The 23,292-nt window shown below is 42.5% G+C and overlaps 1 protein-coding gene across 1 annotated transcript; it reads right to left on the reverse strand.

Moving 5' to 3' along the window:
- Positions 1-75: 75 nt before the first annotated feature.
- On the reverse strand, positions 76-18,248 carry LOC128329278 (5-hydroxytryptamine receptor 5B-like). The gene is made up of 2 exons (XM_053260170.1): positions 17,202-18,248; positions 76-3,414 (listed from the first exon to the last, which is right to left on the reverse strand). The coding sequence occupies exons 1-2, from the start codon at positions 17,985-17,987 to the stop codon at positions 3,082-3,084; spliced, it is 1,119 nt and encodes a 372-aa protein (XP_053116145.1). The 5' UTR covers positions 17,988-18,248; the 3' UTR covers positions 76-3,081.
- Between the last annotated feature and the right edge of the window lie 5,044 nt (positions 18,249-23,292).

Raw genomic sequence — 23,292 nt, forward strand, 5'->3', positions numbered from 1 at the left:
GTTTGATCAATTTAGCATAATGAAGAGTGCTACTTATAAAGCCTTTAATTTTGCATTTAGAAGAAATGAGGCTAAGTAATTTGAGTTCACTTTAGAAAACACATTTCTAAATGGAGGACTGAAAGAGAATCTGAGGATTAGATCAGCCCTTCTAAACAGGTGTGATAAGAAATTGATTTAACAAGTATAAATACCACAGCCAATGCACACATCCTTCCTACAGAAGTTGGCAGTGAAGTTCCTTCTGAATCTGAAGTCTTGTGCAGTAAGTATTCTACTTGAACACAGACCGCAACAGTCAGCTTGCTCCCTATCAATTCATGACTGTGGAACACAACTGAGAGGCTGCAATCCTGATTAAAGAAAAGCTGGTTATCTATCTGGTTAAATGTGTTTTAACCACAACTGTTTGACAAGGATTGCCTGGAAATTCTAGGTTCTCATAATCTGTTCCACAGTGCTCCACGGTCCTGGTTATTTAACCAGGATTACTGTAATCATATGAACACAGCCATAATAAATAATAAAGGCTTGGATTCAAAGTGCCCCATGTGCAAGTAGAAGGCTGTTTAGCTCAGGCATGGGGGAGGCTTACAATTTCCTGTCATTCTCTCCCTTCTCATTAAAACCTCCAAGTAAACATTAACTTGAGTTCAATTTGCTTTTATAATGCCTCAAAATAAAGTGTAACATGTGGGATGTACTATACCACCTCTTCCATAAGGGTGACAAAAGAGAGAACTAGTGATGTTTATTTTCACACTGTTGTGGTAAGTACCCATTGAACAAACAATCTGAGTTATTTCAGTGGGTCTTGGGGCAATTGGGCACTGATTAAAATTCAGTGCCCAATTCCCCAAGACTCAGAGAATCCATGCATTGCATAACATAGTGACTAGGAGCTGTTGCTGCATGTTGTGCAGCCATTGGTTCAAACCTGACTGCAACTATGAACTTCCTAAGTGGCTTTAGATAAGCCTCAGCCTACCAGCTGAAACCTGGAGATTCTACTACACAGGTCTGTTTAAGGATGAGTGAGGTAATCTATATGAGGTTCTTTGAAGACTCCATGACAAATATTATTATTTATACTCCTTGTCCCTTTCTCCTTAAACAAATCGGTCCATGAATGTACAGTACACACATCTCTGGGTGTTTAGGTTTCCGTGTGCTGCTTAGCATACTCTCAGTAGCATGATTGCAAGTCCTACTTCTCTCTTCACCTCTTCGTAATAGCAGCTGTGCTACCGCCGCACCATACAACTAGAAATGGTGGGGGGGGGAAGGGTGCTCCTTGATTTCCATCTTCATATTGCTCTGTGTCTCTATTCCTTAGTATGAGAGATGGAGTTGGCATAATGCTGGCATATTACAAATACATTAATTCACATGCCTGTTTCTGCCATCTTCCCAAGTTGCTTTGGCACAGAAAAAGCAACTTTTGGGGATGAACTTCTTTAAGCTCTTTCCCAAATTTCATTAGCTCTTGAAGCTAGCATCCTAAAACATAAACCTCTTGGCTACTCTTATATATTATGTGCTGCCCTTATATTCTTAAAAGCAATAGGCTTTGGTACAATAAAGATCCAAGATGTTCTGTTCAGTTATTAACTAGTTCAGTAGGACAAGTTGTTGCACATTTAAAAATAATGATATTGTATTGTAAATCTTTGAAGTACCAGTTGAATATTTTTCATATTATCCAGATAACTTCAGCTTACTTATTTCATTATAATGAAATGCTTTTGTGACATTTCAAGAATAGATTCTATTTATCTGCCATGGCCTTGTAGCAGCCAAATGTGAAACAGCATATTTCTGGAAGAAGATAGGAACACCAGCTATGGAAATTTAGTTTGCTGGAATATGCTAAAAAAAACCACAAACCACTCTCTGATAATCTCAAGATCAGCACATCTTGTTCTCTGCTTCTTTATGCAGGGAAAAAAATTGTAATAAAATAAAGGTGTAAAATCAAAGAGAGTGGTTCTTCTTTCACTGAGCACATGAAGCTTTCACAACAGTGAGGCTTGCTTTAAAATAATACGTTTGGCAAAGGCACACCAGAGTTGAGCAATGCGCAATGCATATGCTGACTATAGCATGCAAATGAAGTTAAGGTAGTCAATTGTGTAGGTACAAATGTGCAAGAAGCTTCTTACACATTATATCTATGTAGCTCTGAATGTGATTTCAGTGGAGAGCTTTGAGATTTTGGTTCCGATGCTCTCTTGTAGTCTTCAGTAAATGGCGCCAAACCTTTAAATTTCAGCTGACCCCACGCTTCCGTGGGCCATCTCACCTCATGTTTGCTTGGTTTTATTTACCATGTGTCTACAAATCTGTGAAGTCTAGCCACACAATTACAATATTTTAAGATCCTAACCATTGCTGATTTTCACTCTCCAAACTTGGCAGTTCATGAAGGGCAGCAGCCATCTATATATTCATGGCCCCAATTAGGTTTGTTATACAGCTCAGTAGTAGCCTTTCCAGGAACATGCAACACATGCTATTCATCTAGCAAGCAATATTTTACTGAAAATATTACTAGAGTGAAGTAAAGGGGGGGGACCTGTTTGAAAGGGTTATATTTGTTTCATATAGTTCTCTATTTATCTCTGGCTGTGTTTGATGGTGTCTTGCTATACACAGCAAATTTGTTTTCTGTGCACTATTGTAAATGAGCCACTTGCCATAAATGGCAGTGAGTAGAGCAATTGTTCTTATAGTCTAGCATTCACTAGACAAAGCAATACAATTACACAGCTTTAAATATTTTTGCTTGTTCTTATTCTTTGCTTCCTAAACCTTGCATTACAATGGAGCAGGAGGACCTTTACCATTGTTTTAGGGTTTTTTTTTCTTTCCAGAACACTCTTGAATTCTGCCTCTGCATTGTAAGAGATTGCAACAGGATACATTTCTGTTCTCTTTGTGACATCACAGCATACTTCTTTATATTATTGCTTAATTCCCATAGTGCTCTGATGTACATTTTACTGATGCAAAGTTTCTCTGCCGCTTAAATCAGGGCAGAATAATGCAATGAACCTGGCTGTTGTCCTTTCTGTGTCAGTCTTATCTCTGCCTCACAAAAAGGTTCTTGAATGCATTGTTGTAATTTTTGTTAAATGCTGTATAAATAAGAGGATTGAAGAAAGAATTTGAATAGCCTAGCCAGAGGAAGATGCTTTTCCAGACAGGTGCAATGGTGCAGGAACAGAGGGGGCTTATTAGTTCTGTAACAAAGAAGGGAATCCAACACAGTACAAACACACCAATTAAAATGCCAACCATCATAGCTGCTTTCTTCTCTTTCTGCTCCCTCCATGTTTCTCCATCTGTCTGGAAAGTGACAGTCGCATGACGAGCTGTAAACACCATCTGTGGCTGATGAGAAGTTTCTTTCACCTCAACAAAAGCAAACAGGAATTTTTACCAAGAGAGTTTGTTTAAAGAAATGCGTATTATTTATTTCAAATGGCAACATCATCTGTTCATAAACTCCAACTCTAGACTTCAAACCATATTATACAGTGTATTGCAGTGACTTGAATGGGAAAGAGTGAAGAAATTTTATGAGGGCGTCCATGGGCTGGTAACATTTCAGCAGTTCTCATACTGCTCAGGTACCACCTAATCATATAGGCTGGGATCCCAAAAGGCTGAGCTTCTGTCGATATACTGGAGCTTTAAGTCCACAGCCCTGCTATTGCAACTCCTTTATTCTGTATGAGTACCCATCTTTATTACTCCCTATTTTTAAGTGCTATTTTATTCTTGCTATTTATTCTTGCTATTTCCAAGACAGAAAGGGGGTGAACAGTTAATTATACTGTAATCCACAATTCTATAGTTTTGATGCAACCTCTCCCCACTCCTTAACAATGATTACATTTCTGACTTTAGAAGGCTTCATTTTCTTATAGATATGATAAATGTCTTAGGCCATTTTTGTGAAGAATGGCAAAATAACACACTCACTGCAAAATTTATTTATTCTATTTGAAATATTCCTATCCTGTCCCTCCAGCACACTGCTGCTTGGAGTGGCTTACAATAAAACAATAATAAACAAGTGTAAAAACATGACAACAGCAGGGGCATATTTAGGGTTAGGTGGGCAGGGCACGTGCCCCAGGCAACACTTGAAGGGGGTGCCATTTTTAAAAAAAATTTAAAAATGGCTACCAAAAACAAAATGGCCTCTGCGCATGCTCAGATGGCCTCTGTGAGGCCCTAGGCCAGGCCTCACAGAGGCCATTTGAGCATGCATGGTGGCCATTTTGTTTTCAGTGGCCATTTAAAAAAAAAAATTAAAAATAGCCACCACACATGCTCAAATGGTCCCTGTGAGGCCCTAGAGGCCAGCGGGGGGGAGGTGGAACTTTTGCAGATCCCCCCTCACAGCCTTTAGGAAGTCCCTTGAAGGGGCTACAGATTTTTTTAAAAATATATATATATATATATAAATAAAAGACACTGTACACATATTCAGTTTGGCACTATGTACAGGGAATCGGGTTGTGAATACTGAGCTGAAGCTTATGAGCTAGGATTGTATTCATTTGCTTCTTGTAATAAGTGAGTTAAATGTTATGTTTTAATAATATGGCTATTAATGGTGAGTTTGTCTTTGAATCAGTGTGAAATCCTTAGTATTAAGGCCCACTGGGAGTTTCTTGCTCTCTTTCTCTCATTTTAAGTGTCTTTCTGAAATACTAGAATACAAGCCAACCCCCGCACAGAGCATCTGCATGTTTTTGGGGGCCGGCTACCTCTCTCCCCCCCGCCCCAGTCTCCAGCCGGGCCGGCTCCGGCCTCCGCATTCGGGCCGGGCCCGCTGTCGCCGGCCTCCCCAGCCGGGCCAGGCCCGCCGCCGCCCTGGTCTCCATGGCCCGGCAAGGCCCGCCGCCGCCTCTGTCCTCCACCACAGACGCGCCTCAGCCAATCAGGTGCGTCCCTCCGCTCCGCTGCCCAGCCAATCAGCTGGGTTGCCGGGATGCATCCCCACAGAGGCTGAGGCACGTCTACGGGGATTAAATATATAGATATTCCAAGCAGTGACATAGTTTACTCTGTATATCCTTTAATTATTTTTAGTCAAATTCTGCATTTATTTTTAAAATTTATGTAATAGTGATGCTACAATGCATAGTAGAGAATTAGACAGGCACTTCTGTTTAGTTTTCCAAGTACACCTCCAGATAGTATTTGGGTATTTCATGAGCCCCAACATACTGAAATTTGTAGTTTTCCAGCATTTTTTGTTCTGGCTACGTCCACTGCTAAATAGTTTTTGAAATAGTAAAAATTAACAAGCCTGACTTGTATTTTTCAGCTGATATTATGGTAAAGTTATCTGAAAGATGGGTGTCAGATGTTTGGACAGGGGGTGCAATTTCAGTGTTTGCCCTAGGTGCTCTTTTCCCTAGATACGCCTCTGGACAACAGTAAACTTAAATGTTTAGTTTAGACAGAACTAAAATTGAAACCTAATTAAAACCAATTTTTAAAATGCTTCTTTAAAAAGATGTGTGTTTTGGATCTTTTTTAAACCTATCAAGGAGGAAGTCTGATGCACCTCCAAGATGGCATTCCAAAGATGGGGGCCATTACTGAGAGGGCTCTGTCACTGGTCCTTACCCGTTAGCAAAACCGTTCTGGAGCAGTTTTTGGGATACCCAGAGATTACATCTGGGCTTGTGTGGGGAATCAGTAAGATTGTAGTGAGCATCAATGTGTTCAAAGTTTTGGTCTGGAAAATGAAGAGGAGATGGAAATGTAGTGCAATCAGATTTATTTAGGGGCACAGGAAGAGGAAAAATTGATTATGCAGGCAATAAAATATTAACTAATAATGCTGATTTGGAATCTCACGAAGAGGCATTTTAGCTTAAGGTCTGAATTATTGCAGAATCAGCTAATAGCTAGCTAGAGAAAGGGCCTGAAGAGCAGCTTTAGACTAAAGGAGAAAGGGGTGAAGAGAGTTAGGAAGATATGCAATTCATAATACCTAATCCAATATCCAGTGTTGTGTCAGTCACACTTGCAGGGTAGCACGCATTGGTGGCTTTCCTTGCAGGGACAAGGCAGGAAGGCAGAGAAAAGGAGAGGCAAGCATGCCACTTGCAAGCCAGGAAACCAGGATAGGGTTTGGTTCCAAGAAAAATCCAAAGGTGGTCTGGTCTCTAGGGTCCAGTTCTCTAGGGCAGCCAAGCATGGTGTGTGGTTTGGGTCTGGAGACAGGTCAAAACCAGAGGCTGGGATCCAAGCTGGAGTAAAAGTAGTAGCTGATGGCTATAGCTAAAGCACACACATCATTTGTTGGCGTTTGGGCTAGAAGTATGCAAAATCATATCTTCGGGCCATCCACAGGTCACACCTTCTTGCTGTTGGGGCTGAGATCCGTGGTTGGTAAAATAATTCAGATTGCTTGATTCGATCACTGGTAAGTGTGATTTTAATGAACAGTAAAGATAAATAGTTTGAGCAACTTGTATGGGATGGAGTGAGTGGAACTCAAGGCTTATCTGGCACATCAGGAAGACCTTCCAGGTGGGGAGAGAAATATTCCTTTGAAACTAATGACCATTCCATGCCAGACCATTAGTACAGTGATAGTGGGACTGGAGTGCTCAGCCATCTAAATTCCTGTGAAAATGATTAGTTAAACTAATGCTTCATGCCCCCACAAAAAAGGTGAGTTTTACTATTCTCTTGAGAAATAGTCTTTCTCCTTAACTCGTGACTGCTCAGTCGGCTTCCTTCTCCAGATAGAGAGGGGCCACAGGGTGATACCTTGCAGTCACTTGTTATACTGACCTTGGGTAACAGTTATCCCATGTTTGCTCATGACCAACTTGAGAGCTTTGCCAAATATGAGCATGTGCAGAGTTCATGGTCCCGTGAGCTCATAGCCAAGATGAGACTGCAAGCCTACAGTTCCAAATCACATAGTGCGTTTGTAGCCCGCAAAGAGGCTGTTCTAGCAACAACTCCAAACAGAGCCTGTGATGAGGATGTGAGGACCCTGAAAAATTCATATGGGCAAATGTGATCCGACAAGTATTCTGTAACAAAGCTGTATAAGGATTTGAAGGTCAAAATCAGCACTCTGAATCTGGTCTAGAAGCAAACTAGCAGCCAGTGAAACTGCCACAGGATAGGTGTAATGCTTAGTGGCGAGCACCAACAACCATCCTTGCAGCAGCATTCTGAACTAGTTGAAGCTTCCAAAGGGCAGTCTTCAAGGGCAGCCCCAATTAGAGTTCATTGCAGTAATCCAATCTGCATGTAACCAATGCATGGTGATGGAGGCCAGATCCAGTTTCTCCAAGTCGGGTCACAGTGAACTAATAGAAAATATAGTTAGAAGGAAGGAAGGAAGGACATGGGGACACAACAGAAGTCTGAAGTATACCACAAGCCAATGGCCAAGAGGCAGAGTAGGCATTCCCTGATGCCATCTTCTTCATTCAGCACTCCAGGTAGGGCTGGAGCCACTGTAAACAAGTGGTCCTAAGTCCCAACTCAGAGAGATGATCCAGAAGGATACCATAAGCAATGGTATTGAAAGTCCCTGAGAAGGTCCTAGATGATCAACAGGGTCACACTCCTGGTCTATCTCCCTTCTACAAGGGTGACCAAGGCAGTTTCCACCCCAAACCCAGACCAGACGCCAGACTGAAAAGGATCTAAGTAATACAACAGGTCCCATTGGTCATATCTGTGAATGTCTAACATTAAATTGCCAGTATATGGGGGAAAGCAGAAGTAACAGCACTGCATGATTTGCCATAATACAGGCTAGTTTTGAGAAGAGATTCAGAGGCTGCATCCTGCTCAGATTTATATATCAGGCTTTATTGACAAAAGGCATTGCCCAACAGTATTCTTATGGGTTTCTTCTGGCCTGAATAATAAAGGTGCAATGCCTTCATTCTTGTTAAATGTAAATAATCCTACTATTAGAAACTGACTGAGCAGAATGGTTCATACTCCCACTGAATGGAGTACTTCTCTCCAAGCAACACTCATTATCTAACTCAGAAGGCCCCTTTAGAGAACTAGCCATGTCACCTCAATTTACATGTATCCTTTGTTTAAGATTCATAATGCCTAAAGAACCTCTTTAGTATGATAGGAGAGTAGCAGCCCCAGAGACGCAAAGTGTCAGCAAAAGGCAAATATTAGTCACCAGGACCGATAATGCTGTTTTCAATTACAGACAAAAGGCATGACTCCAAAATGCAAGAACAGAGGAGAGAATGTGCAGAGGCACCAGTAAGACAAGAGGCACAAGTTCTAAGCATGGAAATAGGCTATCTGCCCATCCTTTCCCTGCATGGGAGAAGGCCACCGCTGCATCCCTTATCTGAGGAAGGCCTTTGGCTGAAACGAGTTGGGCGGAATAAAGGTTTGCAAGCATCTTGAGATATGGTCTTTTCTTGTCGGCATTTAGTGGATGCTTCCTGTCCCCCCCCCCCGTCCCCCCCGTGTTTTTCTGCATGTCACCTTGGCACAACTCTGCTTTACTCCTAAAGAGGGATCTCCAATCCTGGTCCAATCTTCTATGCATCTTCTTTGTACCAAGACTGGTCCAATCTTCTGTACATTTTGCAGTGAGTGTGTGATAAATTTTGCCATTCTTCATAAAAATGGCCTAAGGCATTTATCATTCTGTTAAAAAAAAAAAAGAAGCAGCAGCAGCCTAAAAGCAGAAATGTAATCACTGGTGGGCAGCAAAGAGAGGTTGCATGAGAACTATAGAAATGCGGGATTACAGTATAATTAGCTGTTCACCCCTTTCTGTTTTAGAAATCTAATATATTAGTAATAAATAGCAATCTTCTATACATTTCATATACTAAACAAGAACATGCATTGTGAACAAAGTATACGTGCAAAAATGTGCAGATTCTATACCATCCATATTTATTGAATGAATGAATGAATCTTTATTTTGATCACAGACCAAAGAAAGGAAGACTAAATAATATTTAGATACTACTAATCAAACAGTTTAAGTTTAGTAGAGAATGCTTTCTTAGCCAAAAGGCCGAGAAGCTAATTAACATTCCAACCACCTATCACTTTCTGTCAAATCTTCCCTGCTGTAAAACAAAGGTTTGCTGCACTTAAAGATAACAAATTTTTATCTGATAAAATATAACTTATCAGAATACCCTGGGTAGTCTTTTTAAAATGGCAGCAAATAGTAACAACAAATGTTGTTATAAAAACTGCAGTATAACAGAAAAGGAGCTGCTGTTTCAATACTTCCTGTATTACACAGACATAGGCGCTCTGCATACAGAACCTTCTTAAATCTTCCTTCAAGCACAGATGTATTTATTTATTTATTTATTTTTAATTTAAAATATTTATACCCCACCCCTCCAGTGCACTACTGCTCGGGGTGGCTCATAATAAGATAGATACAATAAAAGTAATAGAATGAACTAAATTAAACAAAAAAGTTGTCAGATTAAAAACCACAATCATTATTAGGTTCAAATTAAAGGTTATTTTAAAAGCTAAACACTGAAAACTATAAAAAGCTAAAGAACCTACCAGATTTTTAAAAATGGAGCATTAAAAAACCTCCTTAAAAAGGTGTGTTTTAAGATGTTTTTTAAAAACACTGAGAGAGGGAGCATGGCAAAGCTCTTCAGGGAGGGCGTTCCAAAGCCAAGGGGCCACAACCAAAAAGGCCCTGTCTCTAGACTCTGCCAACCGGATCTCTATTAGTGGCGGGGCCATGAACAGGGCCTGAGATAATGAGCGGAGGGGCCCTGGCAGATTCATATGGGTGAATGTGGTCCGACAGGTACACCAGCCCCAAGCCGTGTAGGGCTTTAAAGGCCAGTACCAACACCTTGAATCTAGCCCGGAAGCGGACCGGTAGCTAATGAAGCTGATGCAGGATTGGTGTAATACTTAGGAAGCCATTTGCACCAATAAGCATCCTTGTGGCAGCATTCTGAATCAGCAGAAGCTCCCAAACAGTCTTCAAGGGCAGCCCCATGTAGAGCACATTGCAGTAGTCCAATCTGGATCTTACCAACGCATAAGTGACTGAGGTCAGGTCCGACTTCTCCAAGAAGGGTTGCAGCTGGTGTACCAGCCGTAGTTGGTACAGGCACCTTTTTAAAGTGGTAATTCTCTTTATTTAGTAGGGGGATAGCAACTGCCCCTATACATCCCCAGCACAGCATCCCTCCAGTGGCTGTTGCGGGTGTCTACCTTATGTTTCTTTTTTAGATTGTGAGCCCTTTAGAGACAAGGAACCATTTTATTTACATCTATCTGCTTTGGAAACTCTTGTTGAAAAGTGGTATATAAATATTCATTGTATTCATATAAGAACTTGAGAGTGTCTAACACCATAGACTTGGTCTTGTGGCTCAATTTTATTTGCTGTTCCATGTCCCCCACCTTCTGCTTAATCATTAATCTCGCCTTTCCAAAGCCCATTGATACAAGAAATTAATAATGACATAATTTCCTTTCTAATGAACGCTTCCAGCAGGATGAAAATTTAATCATACCATGGGAGCCAGGCCTGTAGGATACCATCTTTTTTAAAAAAAAATCAGAAATGCTGTGAGTTTCAGTATAGAGACTATACCACCACCTTCTTCACAGATCATATGAAAGTATCACAGAAAAATGGAGCAGCCAATTTCTCAGTCCTTGCCCAAGCGAACTGATTACAGTGGCACAGAATGAAACAACTACCACTCTGCGCACTTGAAGGGTCAGCAGCACTAGTAACCTGGCATTGTTACTTGTCAATAAAACTGCTCCACTGGAAAACCACACACTAAACAGCCTTCAAAAGAAGGTCCAGTCTTGTGTGCACTGAAGGGAAAAAAAGAGAGAGAAAAAGGCTTAAAAGAAAAGAAACCTGTGCCAAGGTTTGACATTCTGAAGCAATGAGAGAGCCGAGTGAGACTTAAAGGAAGTGACATTCTTAATCAAAAGCCATACGTGACTTGACTGCTTGGTTCTTACTTCTTTATCTAATTGCACATCTGACAATGAACACTATAATCTTCCGGGATACCCATCTAAAAAAACTATCAGTTCATCACTTACATCCAGTTGCAACTTATACATCAAGCCAAATAAAAGCTACTGGAATTCCACCATTATAACTTATCTATTTGGTATAGCATAATTATCTCTTCCTGAACATAGGAAGCTGCCATATACTGAGTCAGACCATTGATCTATCTAGCTCAGTATTGTCTACCCAGACTGGCAGCGGCTTCTCAAAGGTTGCGGACAGGAATCTCTCTCAGACCTATCTTGAAGAAGCCAGGGAGGGAACTTGAAACCTTTTGCTCTACCCAGAGCAGCTCCATCCCCTGAGGGGAATATAGGAGTGGAGAGCTGGTCTAGTGGTACCAAACATGACTTGTCCCCTTAGCTAAGCAGGGTTCACCCTGCTTGCATATGAATGGGAGACTTGATGTGTGAGCACTGTAAGATGCTCAGGGGATGGAGCCACTCTGGGAAGAGAAGAAGGTTCCAACTTCCCTCCCTGGCTTCTCCAAGATAGGGCTGAGAGGGATTCCTGCCTGCAACCTTGGAGAAGCCGCTGCCAGTCTGTGAAGACAATACTGAGCTAGATAGACCAATGGTCTGACTCAGTATATGGCAGTTTCCTATGTTCCGCTTGCTACCACAAGACCAGCAATCCTCTCCTGTCCAGCTTCAGATCTGTATAGAGTTAGTCTTCCTTTCATTTCTGTAGTATCTTCATCTTTCCCTCTCACCTTGAGACCTAAGTAGTAGATAGTAACAGTATCAAGAGTGGAGGAGCAGGTCATTCCCTTCTTGTTTCCCTTCTCGTGCCTCCACTCCTCCTGCAAAAAGCAGCAGATCTGCTGATATGGCATAAATTTGCATAATTGGGTATGACTGACCCTGCCTTAGTGCAGGGTCTGACTTTTATATCCCTGCTAGGCCTCTGATCATACCCCCTCCCCCTCAAACAAGAACAATTATTATGAAGGAAACATAATAATTTACTATAAATTATAGTAAACAGAGGATGTAAACAAAAAGGGATGAAATGGAGGAGGAGAGATTTCAAAGAGACATCAAATACAATGTGGAGGAGGAAATGTAGAGAAGATTAATGTTCCACTTGGGGCTCTTCCTTCATATATATCACTCCTCCTTACAAGCTTAAAGCATTAAGCAATGCATATATTCCAAAGGGGGGGGGAAGAATGCAATATATCTGTTCACCTGCAAGCTGGTGTGCTCCCTCTCTCATATTCTTCCTTCTCTTCACAACTCCTCCCTTATTCCTCTCACTCTTCTCTCAGTCTTCTGCCTCAGATATTCCGTGTAAAAACTTCTTCCTTTTCAGACTCCTCCTCACCTTTCTCAGACAAAAAAAAAAGGCTTCCCCTTGCATGCCCCCACCTGGGGGCTAAACATATAGTTATGTACAGGCTATCTGGGGTTCTATTTACAAACACTTGCAGGGATAGTGCTTTCCTGAAGATGGAACTTAGGAGCTCTTAAAAGTAAAGTGTGCCGTAGAGTCGGTGTTGACTCCTGGCGACCACAGAGCCCTGTGATTGTCTTTGGTAGAACATAGGAAGGGTTTACCATTGCCTCCTCCCGCACATTATGAGATGATGCCTTTCAGCCTCTTCCTATATCCCTGGTAGGAAACAGGAGGGGCTTACCACTGCCTCCTCCCATGCAGTGGGATGATGCCTTTCAGTATCTTCCTATATCGCTGCTGCCCGCTTTTAAAAGGTTAAGTAAGTGTGCCATCGAGTCAGTGTCGACTCCTGGTGACCACAGAGCCCTGTGATTGTCTTTGGTAGAATACAGGAGGGGTTTACCATTGCCTCTTCCCACGCAGTTTGAGATGATGCCTTTCAGCCTCTTCCTATATTGCTGCTGCCCGGTATAGGTACCAGCAGGGATTCGAACTGGTAACCTCTGGCTTGGTAGTCAGGCCATTTCCCCACTGTGCCATTAGGTGGCTATGAAGGAACTGGCAAAATTACACTGCAATTGAAGTGTATATCTGTTAACTGCATTCTACCCCGCCCACTTCCAGAATCCAAGTGGTGAGAAATCTGGGGGCTGTGCTGACAACTTTCCTTTGGATGAGAAAGCACTGGTGACTGGTGATATCTTTGTACTAACTGCAGCGGTATATCTGTGGCAGTCACACCCCCTTCCTCAGGCTGAAACCAGTTCTTAGATCTGTCCTGCTAAACAAAGAAACAAACCCCTGATTTCTCAGACTCAGGCTTTTTCCACATTGGACTTTTTCTCTAGAAAGGACAACTATCATTCACTCAGTTATATGAATCCATATGGCACTATTGCCAGATCACTGCACTCCCATGTTTTCCCTGGCCTCAGTTCCATTTTTTCCTGACTGCCTTTTGGCAACTTGGGGACATGGGTGAGATTTAAAGCACAATCCTGTAATTTATGAACATATTAGCAGAAGTATTCTATGTGATGGAGTGGTTAATGATGCAGTTAGTGATGAAGCGGGTGACTGAAATTAAAACAGTATTGCATACGGCAGGGGAAAGCTGCATTTTCAGCACTGGTAACCCAAATAGTGGAAAGAAGCACAGTGGGAGGAGAGGGAGCTGACATATCATTTACTGCATGTCATCTGTTCTTTTCCACTTTCATACAAACGAAAGACAGATACACATGAAGGAACAGCAAAACAAGCCATTGCTGCGCTACTGCTTGATTTCTTCCCCCCCCTTTGCAAAGTAGTCACATTTTGTAACCAGTTCTCGTATCAACCACGTTTTCCTCATCATCAGTCAAGACACCTTCTGCATGCTGAGATGTTTTTGGGTTCAGTCCTATTTATGCTGGAGAGTGGAGACAGCAGAGATGTACATGGAACTGGGCGGGCCACGTTTGAAGGTGGTGTGTGTGTGTGTCTGCCTTTAGGGTGGGGGAGGGTGCACTTACCCCTCCCTCCGCTTTCCCCCTGCTGGGGCGCTCAATTTCCTCAAAGTCCATCAGGGCAGGAGCATACCTCCCTGCCACTCCATTGCCCCCTTTACCGGACGTAACCGGAACTACTCGATGCGCCTGTGCACATCCCTACGAGACAATGGTCAAGCTACTGTAAACTAAACATGATCACAATCAGCTGGGTTTTGTTTTGTTTGTGTTTTCTAGAAATCTCATAATGACCTCTGAATTTTTTTAATTTTTAAAAAATCTCAAAAAACTAGGGGAATTTTGCTCCCACTGGTGAATTTGATGCATACAGCACAGACACCAGTAACCCAGATCTTTAACTTAGATATGTTTGTATGAAACTTTTATTTTCAGTGGCATGCATGTTGCATGGTCTAACATGGGCAGTGGCAATCCAATACTCCACGTATCCCACCGGTGCTCCTGAAGCATTGGTTCAATCAGAAACATGTTGCTTGCTGCAAGTTAACTGCTTAGTGCTACTGTAGGCTAAATCCAAGAAATCTTTACTCTATTACAACATCAGTCCTCCCCATCACTCTAATGTAAGGCTGAAGAGAATCTGCTCACACGAATCAGCATCAGGCAGAGCAGGGAGCCCACAGAGAGCAGCCCCAGACTCTGCTCTGCGTAATGCAGGAGACCTGAGCTTCAGAAAACATCAGCCTGTCAAAAATAGACTGACTGGAAGGAGGATGCTTGAGAAATAAACTTTGGGGAATTTAAGGAAGAAAGCAGGAGGCAGAGAGAAGGCTGCATGTCAATGTGATAGGAAAGCAGTGGATTCGAGACACAAAAGGAGGAGACATAAACACTGCATGAATTATTTCAAGTTGGAATCTGTTACACTCATTCACAGAAAGCAATGCATCACTGTACCAAGCAGTTACACTGAAACAAAATGTGATCATTTATGAAGTAAGGTACATTCTTTAGGTGATATGCAACATTTATTCCTGCACACTTTTGCCCTCACAATCTTTACTTTTAATATGTTATTTTATTGTATTGTTTAACTGACAGGTGATTTGAGACCATATGATGAAAAGTGGCAAATAAATCCAATAAACACACACATGAGTGACTACAAAATTACACAAATACATGCAGGTGTCCACTTATGGGGCTGACAAAGCATGGACGAGTAAACAGCTAATGAAATCAAGGGTGGTCCTCCTCATATTAATTAGGATTTTCAAGCTCCTTCATACAAATTAATGGGCATGATGACAGAATAACGCATAGTCAAACCAGTTCTAATATGCTACACAAACAGCACAAAAGGGAAGATGCAAGTATGTATGCCAAAAATATTTATGAATGTTGTTATTTATATCCCACTTTCTGGCCAATAAATGCCCTCAAAACAGCTTATCAAAAAAAGGAACTGGGGCGGGGGGGTGACACTGGTCTCACTGAAAAGAGCTACAAGTGAGGTTAAGTGTAAAAAAATACCCTTTCCTCGTCCAAAGAAAAAAGAGGTAGAAAAAACTGGGGGGGGGGGAGCGGATGACATTTTCAATTCAATTCATGACATTTTTCAATTCAGCTTAAAGCTGAATTAGCTTTAATTAGCTGAGACGTAAGTTTTGGGCGGTATAAAAATGTTTTAATAAATAAAATAAAATAATAAATAAAGCATCTGTAAATATAAAAGAGGTACAATTTTTTTTATTGTTTCTTTAAAATCAACGAAGGTGTATTTTGTGAGTAAAGAACAGGCAAAAAGATGATGTCTATAGCGTATGTATTTGCACTTTTACATTAAAAGATTAGATTGGTGTAGGATTGCTCCCAACCCCAATGTAATACTTGTGCCATTCCATTCACCTTAGCACCACCAGCTGCCCAATATCTGTATTTCTACCTCCCACTTCAGCTGTGTAAGCCTGCCCTGCTCCAACTCTGCAGCTCTCCAAGCACCCTGAATATCTCAGCTGTCTAACGTTATGTCTCTACTGAGCAGGGATTCTCAACCTTGGATGCCCAGATGTTATTGGACTTGAACTCCCATAATCCCCAGTCCCAATGGCCTTTGATTAGGGATTACGGGAGTTGAAGTCCAACAACATCTGTGGGGGACCCAAAGTTGAGAATTCCTGCTAAGAGGGACCAGATGTTTATGCCCAGTGTCATCAGAACTGCCCTAAGGCACCTTTCAGAGGCCAGACTTGGTCCTGGAACAGATGAGGCACTAACAGTATATCACTGACAGGGCTGGTTTACCAAGAAGTACATTTTATTGTGCCAATGGGACTTACTCCCTAATAGGTATGTTTAGGATTGCAGTTTGAGTAACTTCATCAGGCTCCACACACATGAATAAGAGGTAATGATGCCCAGGGCAAAGGGTACAACTTCAAGTAGGCTGGCTTGAAACACTGCACAGCTCAGAAAACACATTAAGCCCGGAGTTCTCAAACGTGGTTCCCCACATGTTGTTGGACAAGGCCACTGTGGCCAGAAATGATGGATGTCCCTGCACTGAGCAGCACCTCTCCACTTTTCCATACCTCTCCTCATTCCACCCCTTTGATTTTCCCATTTCCAAATGTCAAATGCTTTGTTCTTTAAAAAAGAGATGCTTTTAGTAAAGCTTGCACAAAAGTTTCATGCACGCTGATTTCTGTAGCTCAAATCACCAATCTGAAAGTTGTGGCTACCTGATATTTATTGTCCAAGGGAAGACTCTCTAGTCTAGTCTGTACTTCCTGAAGGACATCCGATTCTTTATTTATAAAGTTCTAAGCTGTAGGGTTGGACCCTGACATTAAAAGCTAGTTCAAATTAAGTACTGGTGAAGCTGCTTTTAGGAAATGCATTTTACAGAGTCTTGCTCCATGCACTCTCAAATTGTGAGCCCAGGAACTGCGAATTCATTTCCAACTGCTGTTAGAAACAAATTCTGGGGATAAATCTGACTAAAATGAAGCTTTCTTAAAAACTTTCCAGAGCGGATGCCTGTTCCATTACTTGGGCCTTCTGGGAATAATGCACGGACGGTACATTATTAAAACATACATACACCTCTTGCGCCTTTGTGAGGCATCGCCTTCTATGTGATTCCGGCTGCAGGTTTTGGGGTCTTTCTCCTAACCCCGTTTCAGAGCGGCACCTCACATATTTATTATTAAATTTAAAATATATATTTAATAAACGGAAAACGTTCCTCCGCACCCCCCACCCACCCTGTTTACCTGGACAATTTCTGGGAGGGGCATGACGGTGTTCCGCCTGCCGCGCCCCCCGATGCGAAACTTGGCTGCCTTGTAGATCTTCCAATAGACGAAAAGCACCACGCAGAGGGGCAAGTAGAAAGCGCCGCAGGTGGAGAAGACGGCGTAGGAAGGCTGCTGGCTGACCTGGCAGCGCTGCTGCTCGGCGCTGTAGTAGCTCTCTCCCCAGCCCAGCAGCGGGGCCAGAGCGATGACCGCCGAGAGCGCCCAGGCCAGGCCGATCATGACGTTGGAGGCGCGGCGGCGGGTGCGCAGCGTGTACTCCAGGTGCCGCGTGATGGACCAGTAGCGGTCCAGGGCGATGGCGGCAACGCTCCAGATGCTGGCCGTGCAGCAGAGCACATCGCAGGAGACCCACACGTGGCACAGCTCCCGGCCCAGCCGCCAGCGCCGCCCGGCAGACAGCTCCTTCACCAGGCTCAGGGGCATGACCAGCGCCGCCACCAGCACGTCGGCCATGGCCGTGGAAGCCACCAGGTTGTGGGGCACCCGGTGGAAAGTCTTCACCCGCAAGATGGTCACCAGCACCAGCAGGTTCCACAGGAACGTGGCCACCGTCAGCAGAGCCAGCAGGCTGAGCACCAGCAAGCTCAAGAAGGTGAACGGCTCGCCGCTGCTGCTGCCGCCCGACGCCGAGGACGACAAGGTGCGGTTGCCCCCGGCCGCTGCCGCCACGGCTGAGGAGCCGTTCAGCGTCATGGCCAGGTGGCGGGAAGACGCGCTTGGCGGCGACTCCTTTGCGCACATGAAGCTCGGGGCGCGCCGCGCTCAAGCTAAGGGGCCAGCGGTGGCGGTTGGCGCCGCCGCCGCCGCCGAATTGCAGAGGGAAAGGCGAGCCTGGACGGAGGAGGACGAAGCAGTTCCAAGCGCTCAGCTCTTCTGCAGAGGACGGAGGGTCGAATTAAGCCACCACCTGCTCTGTCCTCTTGAAGGAAATGCTTTTGAAACTCCTGCCGTGGGCAGGTCGCTGAGAGCCTTGCAATGCGCAGTAGAGCGCAAGCAAGCGGCCAGCTGGCTCCTCCCCTTGCAAAGCCGCTCTCGCCATCGCCACGTGCTCTTGCGCCGGGTGGCAGCGTGGACTTTGACAGACAGCGAGCGCAGCTCCGCTTGGGCTTTCCCCTCACCAGGGACTGGAGTGGGACGAAGAGGCAAAGGCTGGCTGGACCGCGGAAGGGCTCCGAAGCGGCTCATCTTGTTTACCTCTACATGCGGCGTTTCCATTGTAGACATCATGGCCTTGATCCATTGGACAAGGGACGGGGTGCCTGCCGTCCCTCCAGTTTAGGACTCACCCAGCGCAGTCCTCACTGAGAGGGTTTCTTCTCGTTCGCTTCCTGCCTCATCATTATACAACCAGTGTTTGCCACTATAGTCTACCTTTGTTCTAGCAAGGATACCGGTACATAATAGCAGTGTTAGAGGCTTGAAGAAATTCAACAGGTGTAATTTTTCCAAGCAGAGATTGGGAAATCTCCCAATTGGATTTCTGCCCATCTAGCAGTTTAAAATACTGATGGCAAGTTGGCAGGATTCAAACTAGACAATTATCTTTCAAATTACTTTTAGGAGACCAAACATACATATATCAAAAGCATGCATATATGTGTAATTATATTAATATGCAATTAATCACAGCCATCTAAACATCTGCAGATTTAATGCTGAATATTAATTTTTATTTGTATACCAGCCAAAACACAGATCTCTGGGCAGTTTACAAACTGAGTGTCAGTTATGAATAAATAAGCACCTGTATTTACATCTAGTCTTTACAAATTGTGTAATTTGTTGATTTTGCCATGATTTTGAATAACATAAAACAGTGTATTCTCCCATTATTTTACCCTTGGGAGTTTAGATTTCTCCCAAATAAGTTGTGTTTAAGATCATTCAAGCTACTGGTTCACAAAGTTCAGGTTTAAAATCTCTGGGTGCATTAATAAAGTGACAGTGGTGGGCCTAGTTTAATGCCAGCATCTTTTTGGCATTTTCAGTATTATGGCTAGTATCCACAGTAGTACAAATTCTTCTTATTCATATATGTAGAAGAGCCTTTTGGTTGCAGTGCAGCCACCTAAGGGCGCAGCAGGGAAATGACTTGACTTAGCAAGCCAGAGGTTGCCAGTTCGAATCCCCACTGGTATGTTTCCCAGACTCTGAGAAACACCTATATCATGCAGCAGCAATATGGGAAGGTGCTGAAAGACATCATCTCATGCTACGTGGGAGATGGCAATGGTAACCCCCTCCTGTATTCTACCAAAGACAACCACAGGGCTCTCTGGTCGCCAGGAGTCAACACCGACTCTACGGTACACTTTACCTTTACCAATAATGGAAGACAAACCACCCAAACGCAAGGACGCAAAACTCTTGTTGTGTAAGGAGTTTTCCATTTGTATATATAGGGGCGTGAGGAAGAGGTTGTACACCAGCTGCAACACGTGCTTATGCAAGAACTAGTTCTTTACAATGAGTATGATGCTCTCCTTACACTAGTGCAACAGCACTTATGCTAGCGTAAATACTACCCATTGTGTTTGTAATGTCTTCAGTTTACTCAGAGTCTCCTGCCACCTGGTTGTGACTGTATTACAGTTTCCCCTACGGTTCATACTTTGAAGAAAATCACTGCTGTTATTTTAAACATGTTCCCATATGTTAAATGAAGTGGCTCTTCATCAGTCTTGCACCCATTTTATCATAATTAGTAGCTTTATGTGCTTCATTTCACTTTAACACCGTAACAGCATTTTATATTTTTAGAAGCCATTCTTTTCCCTTCTGTTTTTTCAAAGTAGAGCTGCAACTGATCATTCACTTCCATTTCAATTTATTAATATGACAGTAAGCTAATTGTTCCATTAGGTGGAGAAAGCTACATTTATTAAGCATAAAAAAATTGTTCCAATGTATTTCATGCAATTAGCATTTTGTAAGGGAAATGTATATTTTAAAAGTTTTCCTTGTTTCAGCTCCAAAGAGCCAACACACTCCCTCCCCCATCCCATTAGCACACTGAATGAACTGCTCTTTCAAGAGAAGAGAGATGTTATGCAAAGACTGTATTAGCAGCTCTTTTTGTGTGTATCCTTGATGAAGTGCTTAATTGTTCAAAACATGTTGGGTAACATGGTTCAATAAAAGCTGCTTCATTCCTCTACTGGAATACTTTGGTTTGCATTTGACTAGTTGTGCCATCCTATTCTGTGTAATCATAGTGGGGAGCCAGTTGTTAAGACTGCACTGTCTTTTCTTTCTCAGTCATCCCTAATTAAATTTGTAATAAGCAACTTATTATTCAATGCAAATTAATTTAAGAAATTTCACCCTTCCCAAATATACCACCCACCCCTAGATATGGTTCTTTTGACGTTCACAACAAACTAGTCTATCTACGTCTCCCAGAATAACTTTTTAATAACATTCATATATCATGAGCCAGTAAGGTCCTTCTCAGTTTGGCCCTTCTTATAATAACCATATAAACCCTCCTTTCCATCATCTTTGCTTTCACTGCAGGCTTAAAAATAAATAACTACTGACATCAAACCAAGTGATCCATTAACTTCAATGGGAAATCCAAGTAAACGAAATAGTTTAAATTCTTAAAATCTCAAATCCTTTTGTCTTTATCCCTTTAATCCTCATCAAGAGCTAGACCCTTTTCTCCACACCATTATGAATATATCAAAGAAATGTACAGTCTCTGTCTATAAAAACAAATCCATGTAATGAATCTTCTCAAAGCCACTTAGTTTTGCTCCCATAATCACATTTCACATGTCAAAAGAGTTCTCACACATTCAAACCAGACTTCTTATCTTTTGCACAAACAGGAAAGCTGTGGTATATGCTGCGGTCAAACCTTTAGACTTTTAATGAGACATAAACATTGGGATGAAATTATCTTTTAATTAACCAGGAATGCATATAGGCTGCAATGCACATGTGAGTGAACCTGGCACTGCCAACTTCATTTTTACATAGTGAAGAAAATCCACAGACGGGGCTGCTTCTGTGACGAGAAAAAGAGTGTGTGTATCTCAGTCTCCACTAATCTCCCCTTAGAGATATTCAATAGTTTACTACCAGCTTTCAAATTGAGACAATGGTTCACGTTTTCAGTATGAGTCCCAAGTCTAACATATTCTAAACGGCCATCATTGTCATCTTCAGTGATAACCACCACATCCTTTGCCACTCTAAACGAGGGCATAATTATTCATAATAATAAACTTCACATGCATGAGGTCTGGCCAGGATAGAAGTAATGGGAAAGTAGCAGAAGTGAAGTAGGTAAAGGGTAGTAGATGCCACTACCAGAAGGCTGAAATGTTGGTACAGTTGTATGTGCAGTTCCATCCCACTTATGTACAGTGGCAGTGCTGTCCATAAGTAGGATGGAGGTAATTATGTCTGGCAGATTCATTTCTTTCTCTCTACAGTTTTCAGTGGAAACACCTACCTCACTTTTTGTTGCTATTATTTCCTTCTCAACAACTGTTTAATATTTGAGAAAGTTGCTTTTATCATCATAGATAACCATTCTGCATGTTACCATGGCAACCCATTACAGCGCCTCAAGAGCAAAGCTGCAATTTTGAGAAAGAGAGGACAGATTTAAATAAAGAAACTGAAGAATTTCAAGATTTTCATAAATTATAAGTAATGAGAAAGCAACTGCCCCACTAAGTTGAACTGGAGGGAAAATAAACAAAACAAACAGCAGTAATTCTTATTACATTTGCAATTAGTATTAAGCAAAATGTAGTGTTTATTAGACATGGTAGACATGTCTGAATTCACTCCCTCCCACCCACCCACCCCTCCCTTTTTTTTTTGCTGTGACCAAAGCCATAATCTGTGGTATAGCCTGCCTCACTTCAATTTCCTGTCTGTCCCAAGATGTCTAATGCTGTGGCAGCCGATACCATCATTTTTTTCATTACTTTTATCATTTCTTTTGTTGCAAGGCGGAAAATGTAGGAAAGATCAGTGAATGCAGAATAGCTTGAGTATGCCTTCAGTGGGACCCATGTTTTCCAAGATAAAGGGAAAAGGTGTGACAGTGATAGCATCAAGGCATAAACCAATGAAAAATTGGGATCTTTGTGCAAAACCTGTCTGAGAGTTTGTAGCACAGTGTGTGGGGGGTGGGGGGAAGCCAAGGCAAGAAAAGCAATACATATTTATCAAGAATAAGTGTGTGTGTGTGTGTGTGTGTTGTATTGGAAAGATTTAAAATCCAAACTCATCTACAGTTTCTCCTTTCACTGGAATAAAGTCATATTATTGTGGATAAATTACATATTGGGTCTTGTGATTTGCCGACTAATTTTGAAACATGAAGAATGGTTTTTATTTCTTTATTGTATTCTATCATTTTGTGAAATGCTGCTCTGTTATCAGAAGCTCACAGAAGATGACTTTCACTTACACAAGGAGTCCTTCCTAAAGCAGAAAGAGTCCTTCTGTAAGTGCAGGTGAATGCTGTGAGTGGAAGGACTCACAGCACTCTGCGAAAGGTTAGGCTACAGACCATTATGCATTTATTTAACTCTGCTTTTCTAATGCACCTTATACTCAAGGCTGCTTACTAGGGCTGTACAAAGCAGTCTCACTTCAGTTTGGGGGCCACTGCTTTAGGGGTCTCTGATTCAATTTGGGATTTTGACCGGAGATCCAACTTCACTTTGGCTGAATTTGGGATTAGAGCTATGGTCCCTCTCCCTGCCACCTCCACCTCCTCCTCATATACTGCTCTTCAACCAAAATTCTCAAAGCCGTTAACATAGAAAAATAAATACATAAATAAGATAGTCCCCTGTCCCCAAAGGGCTCACACTCTAAAAAGAAACATAAAGGCAGATACCAGCAACAGCCACTGGGGGAGTGCTGTGCTGGGATTAGATAGGACCAGTTGCTCTCCCCCCATTAAATATAAGAGAATCACCACTTTAAAAGGTGTCTGCTCAATTAGCAGGCCTCATCACACAACCCCAGTACAAACTTAACAGGCATGGACAGGAGATAGGCAGGCTCTATATTT

The sequence above is a fragment of the Hemicordylus capensis genome, chromosome 1, assembly GCF_027244095.1.
Source record: "Hemicordylus capensis ecotype Gifberg chromosome 1, rHemCap1.1.pri, whole genome shotgun sequence".
Taxonomy (NCBI): domain Eukaryota; kingdom Metazoa; phylum Chordata; class Lepidosauria; order Squamata; family Cordylidae; genus Hemicordylus; species Hemicordylus capensis.